Source organism: Myotis davidii, unplaced genomic scaffold (genome assembly GCF_000327345.1).
Source record: "Myotis davidii unplaced genomic scaffold, ASM32734v1 scaffold132, whole genome shotgun sequence".
NCBI classification, from domain to species: Eukaryota; Metazoa; Chordata; class Mammalia; order Chiroptera; family Vespertilionidae; genus Myotis; species Myotis davidii.
Genome location: NW_006285258.1, coordinates 3,231,662 through 3,240,069, shown reverse-complemented (window position 1 = coordinate 3,240,069; position 8,408 = coordinate 3,231,662). Strand labels below are relative to the sequence as shown.

General features: G+C 36.8%; 1 protein-coding gene across 1 annotated transcript in view; it reads right to left on the bottom strand.

Annotated features, from left to right (window-relative positions):
• FAM227B (family with sequence similarity 227 member B) overlaps nt 1-8,408 on the bottom strand; it is a 208,202-nt gene that overhangs the window by 158,647 nt on the left and 41,147 nt on the right. Inside the window, exon 10 of the mRNA XM_015558948.1 lies at nt 4,027-4,153. Coding sequence (XP_015414434.1) covers nt 4,027-4,153 — 127 coding nt within the window. The remainder of the gene's footprint in view (nt 1-4,026; nt 4,154-8,408) is intronic.

The window sequence follows — 8,408 nt, the reverse complement described above, 5'->3', positions numbered from 1 at the left end:
TTGTAACAATGTTTCAAACTGCAAGCTCAGAGGCCAGCAGAGGCAGGTGGGGAACGTTGGAGTCCTCTGTCACTGAAGCAAGCAAGCCTCATTTCGCTTCAAGCTGCCTGGCTGCTGGCCGCCATCTTGGCTGGCAGTTAATTTGCATATCGCCCTGATTAGCCAATGGGAAGGGTAGCAGACGTACAGCTAATTACCATGTTTCTCTTTTATTAGATAGGATAGTATTTTTAAAAAAATATTTTGATTTTTTTACAGAGAAGAAGGGAGAGGGATAGAGAGTTAGAAACATGATGAGAGAGAAACACCAATCAGCCACCCCCTGCACACCCCCCACTAGAGATGTGCCCGCAACCAAGGCACATGCCCTTGACCGGAATCAAACCCGGGACCCTCCAGTCTGCAGGCTGACACTCTATCCACTGAGCCAAACCAGTTAGGGCATATGGGATAGTATTTAAGAATCAATTACAGTACCCAAAAAGTTGTAAGATATTACAACATTATTTACAAGTAGGAAATTTAAATTTGTAACTAAGCATGGACTCTTTTTTTATATATATTTTATTGATTTTTTACAGAGAAGAAGGGAGAGGGATAGAGAGTTAGAAACATCAATGAGAGAGAAACATCATTGATCAGCTGCCTCCTGCTCACCCCATAATGGGGATGTGCCTGCAACCAAGGTACATGCCCTTGACTGGAATCGAACCTGGGACCCTTCAGTCTGCAGGCTGACACTCTATCCACTGAGCCAAACTGGTTAGGGCGAAACATGGACTCTTTTAAAGAATGGCATTAATATAGGACCATCACATCCAAAATAGTGTGTTTCATATCTTTAACTTTTAAAAAATTATTAAATTTTAAGGATTTACAGCTTTATTGACATATAACATTGTGTAAGTTTAAGATTTAATTTGATAAGACACATATATTATAATACTTACATACCTATAAAATGATTTCTGCCATAATTTTAACTAACACCTCCATTCTGTCACATAATTACCATTTCTTTTTTATGATGAGAACATTAAATTTACATTCTTAGCAACTTTCAAGTATATAATATAGTATTATTACCTATAACTACCATGCCGTACACTGTATCTCTAGAACTTACTCATCTTATCATGGAAAGTTTGTAACCTTTGACCAACATCTCCCCATTTCCCCTACACCTCAACAATTGATAATCACCATACCACTCTATTTCTATGAATTTGGCTTTTTTTAGATTCCACATATAAGTGATATCATACAGTATTTGTTTTTCTCTGTTTATTTCAGTAAGCATAATGTCCTCAAGGTCCATCCACATTGTTATAAATGACAAGATTTCCTTCTTTCTAATGGCTGAAGAATATTCTATTGTTTATATATACCCATCTTCTTTATCCATTTATTAACTGACAGTAACTTGTTTCTGTACATTGGCTATGGTAAATAATGCCTCAATGAACAGAGGAGTGCAGATATCTCTTTGAGCCCCTATTTGCATTTCTTTGGGCTTTATACCCAGAAGTGGAATTGTGGGGCCATACAGTAGTTCTGTTTTTAATTTTTTTTGAGGAACCTCCATACTATTTTCCATAGTGGCTGCAATAATTTATATTTCTATCAACAGTGCACAAGGGTTCCCTTTTCTTCCCATCCACATCAATACTAGTTATTTGTTGCCTTTTTATAATGGCCACTCTAACAGGCATAAGGTGATACCTCACTGTAGTTTTGATTTGCATTTCCCTGAAGATAAGTGATACTGAATACCTTTTCTCGTATATGTTGGCCATCTGTATGTCTTCTTTGAAAAAATATCAATTTAGTTCCTCTGTCCATTTTTTTATCAGATTTTTTTTTGCTATCGAGTTGTATGAATTCTTTATATATTTAGAAATTAATATTACTTAATAGACATGATTTAAAAATATAATCTATAAGTTGCTTTTTCATTTTGTTGATGGTTTCCTTTGCTGTGCAGAAGATTTAATTTAATGCAGTTCCACTTATTATTTTTTGTTTTTCTTTCTTGGACTTTTGATGTCACATTAAAAAAAATTTCCAAGACAAATATCAAGTGATTTCCCCCATGTTTTCTTATATCAGTTTTGCAGTTCACTTGTGATGTTTACATCATTAATCCATTTTGAGTCAAGTCAATTTTTGTTAGTGGTAATAAAATAGGAATCCAATTTCATTCTTCTACATGTGGTTATCCAGTTTTCACAACATTGAAGACATTATCTTTTTCCCATGAGTATTCTTGGCTCCATTGTCAACCATTAGTTGAGCATATTTGTGAGTGTATATTCCTGGGTTCTTGATTTTGTTCCATTGGTCTATGTATCTATTATTATGCCTGTAACATACTGTTTTGATTACTATAATTTTGTAGCATAATTTGAAATCAGAAAGTGTGAGGCCTCCAACTTTGTCCTTTCTCAGGTTTGCTTTGGTTATTCAGGGTCTTTTATCGTTCCATATAATTTTAGGATTCTATATTATATTTGTGAAAAGTGCCATTGGAATTTTAATAGCAATTGCACTGAATTTATAGATGGCTTTAGGTAGCATGGACATTTTAATATTGATTTTTCCAATCTATGAACACAGGATATATTTCCCTTTGTTTGTACATTCTTTAATTTCTTCCATTGAAGTGTTGTAGTGTTTAATATAAAGTTTATTTATTCTCCTTGTCTAAATTTATTCCTAAGTATTTTATTGCTATTAATGCTATTGTCAATGAAACTGATTTCTTTACTACTTTTTCAGATATTTCGTTGTTAGAAAGATGCAACTAATTTTATATAGTAATTTTGTATCCTGAAAAATCAATATACAGAAATTTGTGGTGTTTCTCTCTCCTTAAAATATGATACACTTTCTGATAGCAATGGTTTGGTTACTAAAGATAGATACAAAACAGTTTTTAAAATCAGTCAAAATTTGAACTGAAAGATTTACAAGAAGCACTACTTGAAAACTGTCAACAGCTTCTGGTAGTCCATAATAGCACAATGTCTTAGAAAAAATGTTGGGAAGGTCATTCCTGGAATATGTAACTATATCTTAGTTTTAAATCCAAGTACCTAAATTTCTAGCTAAATATTTTAGAACTAGAGGCCTGGTGCATGAAATTCGTGCAAGGGGAGGGGTCTCCTTAGCCCAGCCTGCACCATTCTCCAATTTGGGACCCCTTAGGGGATGTCTGACTGCTGGTTTAGGGATCGGGCCTAAACCAGCAGTCGGACATCCCTCTCATAAACCTGGACTGCTGGTTCCTAATCACTCACCTGCCTGCCTGCCTGGTCGCCCCTCACAGCCCCCTCCCTTCCTGCCAGCCTGGTCACCCCATGCAGCCTGCTGTTCAGTCATTTGGTCATCCCTCACTAACACCCCTGACGGCCTGGTGCTAGGTAGCCATCTTGTGACGAGGCAGCTGATTGATGTTTCTCTCTCATCGATGTTTCTAACTCTCTATCCCTCTCCCTTTCTCTCTGTAAAAAAATCAATAAAATATATTTAAAAAAAAAACCAAAAAAACCAAACACGTTTCTTTTATCAATGGTTGTATGTTCTATGAGGAACTCAATTAGCTGTAGAATTTACTGAATATTATTTGTTATAAATAATATTCTCAAAGCAGCTTAACCATTTGTACTCCATAAGTGTCTATAGATGCAAGCAGTGAACCTTTTTTAAATTCAAAATATCGGGGCAGTTAACCGGTTAAAATATGTAACTTCCAAATATAAAATGTATGCACATGACTATAGCAATTCAATTTTCTGCAATAGTTACACTGCCTATAAAATCATTTGGTTTCTAAACATAGTAACTGATTTATTTTGGTATTATAAAGTTTTCAAAAGAGATTACTCATTACTATTTTAAAATATAGGTATCCAGATAGCATGTTTTACAAGGCAAAGAACTACCTATCGTTTTGACTGAAGCAAACAAAATCCAAAAGTTTTAGGTGCCAAGATAATGATCAATACTTAAATGATCTAATCATACCTGACAACCAAAGATAAATGTTATTCCCTAGATCTTCTTTAAATTCATCATTAAAGAGATCACTGGATTCTGGAAATGCTTCCTGGAATGCTACATAGATAGCTTGTGTCAAACAATCAGGATACACCTACCAAAAACATATTAGGATAATTTCATATTTCATATAATATAGCTCAACTACCAAATAAAATTATTAAGTTGGTGAAATATACATGCCCCTTTTTTGTTATAGCTTGCTTTGGGCCATTTATTATCTCTTTGTAATTTTAATAGAGGAACGTAAAGAAGAGTTAAAAGTAAAGTCAGTCAGTTTGCCTATTTGATAACATTTGGGGAAATATTTTAACTTGGATAAAGGATGAAATTAACAATTAAGATAAGGTTTGATGAATACATATTTATTTAGTTTTACCTTGCAATTGTTATCCTCTTTGATAAAGTAACATGTACAGATAATAATTAAAAGTGAATATAAATATAATTGACATATAATATTGTGTACATTTAATGTGTACATGTGTTGATTTAATATATTTATATATTGCACTATGGCCTTAGCTAATACCTCTGTTAAGTCACATAATTATCAGAATAAAAAGCATATTTTTAAATAATCAAAGCCTGTTTAGGTGAGTTAGTATATTATAATCATTATTATATTACTTACATATTAAAACTATTATCAGATATCAATCTATGGTTCTACCAGTGGTCCCTAAACTACGAAAGTTCTCTCAGGGAATACTTAAACATAGAAAGATATGATACTTTCATATTAAAAAATTTTTAAAATTACTACTTTGGTACTCTGCATTCAGATAAGTATTTATAATCACCCATTTAGGCCTTAATAATGTAAAATTTTAGTATCAGAAAAGCCCTTAACAGGTAATTGTCCTAATTCCTGGAACCTGTAAATGTTATACAACAAAAGGGCTTTGCAGACATCATCAAGTGAAGGATCTTGAGATGGAGAGATTATTTTAGATTGTACAATGGGCCCTAAGCCACAAGTATCATTATAAGAGGGAAATTGAGGACAATTTTATTATAGAAGAGAAGGCAATGTGATGGCAGAAGTTGAGATACGAGTAATGTGACCATAAGCCAAGGAATGTTGGCAGAAGCTGGAAAAGGCAAGGAATGAATTATCCCTTGGGGCCTCTTAAAGAAACTAGCCCTGTTGACACCTTGATTTTAGCCCTATAAGACTCATTTAGGGAAATGAGCTGGGGACATCAGAGGAATGGCAGCATGAGAGATCCTATGGCCTCTCCCTCAGAAATTAGAACAAGTTAACTAATTATAACTCAACAAAGAATTCCCTGCTAAATACAAAGGTTTTCCTGAAAGACCTGTGTATTGAAACATTTAAAGGTGGGCAACCAGGAATAAATGGGGAGATGAGAAGGGAGGAAATTGCAGATGACCCTCAGATGCAGCCCTGCAGCCAGGAGCTCATGGCTTGGCCTAAAGAAGAGAGGACTATGGGTGGGCAGCCCAGCAGGGTGAGTGGTGGGGGAGCAAGGAGTGGGACATTCCAGCAGGGCAAGCAGAGCAAACAGTGACTGAGCCAGCAGACGCCTGACAGAGCATGGAGTTCTGCCATGCAGCTCTCCACTGTAGAGCTGGGCAGTGGTGTTTCAGACAAATAAATGGAACCACAGAGCCTTGCTGCTTGGACTCCCAAAACTCACCCTTGGAGGTGGGTTAAGGATCATATTACCTGTAAACCAAGAGCCATTGCAGTAGAACCACTGTTTCCCTCTGTGACAGATCCCCAGGTGGAGTGCTTGGGGCAGGACCCCATAGAGGTCAGGAGTTGCCATTATGATGAGGTCAAAACAAACCCCACCCTCAAGCAGTGTTGTTGCATTGTCTTATGGAAGCTGTGGAGATCAAGACTGGGAGATCACAGAGGTAAAAAAAAATCTTGTGATTCAGTGCCATCTATTGGAAAATAGTAATAAAGACCTCTCTTCAGAGGAAACTGGTGTTGGCCATATATACAGACAGAGATAACTGTGTAGGCAAAGAAGAAAAGCAAATACCATGAATAACCATGGTAATGAGGATGATCAGAAAGAAAATGAAAAATCCCCAGAAATCAGGCTGGAACACATGGAAATATATGATGTAAATGACAGAGATTTCAAGATTGCAGTTCTGAAAATACTCAAGATGCGAGAAAACATCGACAGGCAATTCAATGCACTCAGAAAACAAACAAATCAATAAAAAAAGGAGGTTCTTTTCCAAAACGATAGAAACTTTACAGAAGAACTGATCAGAAATCCTGGAAATGAAGCATGCAATTAAGGAGATTAAAAGTAAACTACTGAGCATAAAAAAACAGAGCCAACCAGATGGAGGTAAGAATTAGTGATACTGAAGATAGGAATCTAGAAATGATACAGAGGGAAGAGAGAGAGACCTGAACGTAAAGAATAATGAAAGTGCTCTATGAGACCTATCTAACTCCATTGGAAAAAGCAATGTTAGAATGATAGGCATTCTGGAGGAGGAAGAGAGGGAACAGGGAACAAGGAATATATTCAAACAAATAGTGGATGACAACTTCCCAAACCTATGGAAAGAACTAGATCCTCAAGTCCAAGAAGCAAACAGAACACCTAGTTACCTCAATCCAAAGAGGCATTCTTCATGGCAGTTGGTATTAAAACTGTCAAAAATTAACGACAAAGAAAAAATGCTCAAAGCAGCCAGAGAAAAGAAGAAAGTGAAATACAAAAGAAAACCCATCACAATTTCATCCGACTTCTTAGTAGAAACTCCAAAAGCCAGCCAAGAGTGGAACCAAATATTCGAACATCTGAAAGAGAGAAATTACAAGCCACAAATAATATATCTAGTGAAATGATCCTTTAAATCTGAAGGAGAAATAAAGACATTCCCAGACATACAGAAGCTGAGGCATTTTATCACCAGAAATCTCCATTGCAGGAAATACTCAAGGGAGTTATTCTGAAACATAACATAAGGTCACAACACTAAGAGTAAGATCACCAAAGTGTCCTGCAATAGAGGAGACTGGATAAAGAAGATGTGGAACATACACAGTGAAATACTACTCAGCCATAAGAAAGGATAAATATTGCCATTTGCAACAACATAGATGTACCTTGAGAATATTATGCTAAGTGAAATAAGTCAGTCAGAAAAAGTTAAGAACCATATGATTTTACTCATATGTGGGATATAAAACTAACACTCATGAAAACAAACAGCTGTTTGGGGGCTGCAGAGGTAAGTGGGTAAGGGAAGAAGGGGGTGCTAAAAGAGGGTGACAAGAGACGATCTGAATTTAAGAAATGGGTACATGGTGCAATATACACATTTTGTAACATAGAGCACTTGAAACCTATATGATCACATTGACTAATGTCATTCCAATAAATTTACTTAAAGAAAAATATCAGGGAGGGGAGAGATTAACCAGGGAACTAATATGCATACTAGAGGCCCGGTGCATGAGTTCATGCATGGGTGGGGTCCATTGGCGTGGTCAGCGATCAGGTCGATCGGGGGGGGGGGAGCTGTTTTGGGGGAGGGACCATGGGAGGTTGGCTGGCTGGCTGAGGGGAGGAACTTGCAGGAGGTTGACTGGCCACCCCCCATCTCCCCATGGAGACAATCAGGGGGGCTGGCCAACCACAGGAGGCTGACCAGCCTTGGGAGACTGGTTGTGGGAGTGCACTGACCACCAGGGGGCAGCTCCTGTGTTGAGGGTCTTCCCCCTGGTGGTCAGTGAGCATCATAGCAACTGGTCGACCAATCATTTGGTCATTCAGTCATTTAGGCTTTTATATATATAGTCTAGTAACCGTAAATGGAATTCACAGATATCATTTAAAAGAGCATTGAGTTTCATATTAAAAACTCTGGCTACCAAGTCAGGTCTGTTTTCAACTTTTTGCCAGCGTTGTAAATTGTTTGCAGTATCTGCCCATTTGGGGTTGCACGTCATGGTTATGAATAAATAGGGCTTGCCATACTTCATTACAATTACCATAGCATCCTGATATCGCTGCTGCATATTTCTGGGACTACCCTCAAAAGATGTTGGAAGTATTATCATTTTACCAATCGGCACATTGTCCATTTCAGATCTAGATTTGAGATAATCCATCAAACCACTATATTTTTCAACTCACAACTTAAATTGGTTTGCTTTGATCAAATTTATTTGATCGGCCTCCATTTTTTAATACGAATCCACGATAAACTGTTAATTTTCCTGCATTTAAAATAGAATTGAACGTGTCTGCACAGAGAGATGAAATCCATAATACTGCATTTGTGTGACTCGTGTCCTTACATTTTGTCTAGTATTATTGTCGATTACACTGTCGTCTCTGGGT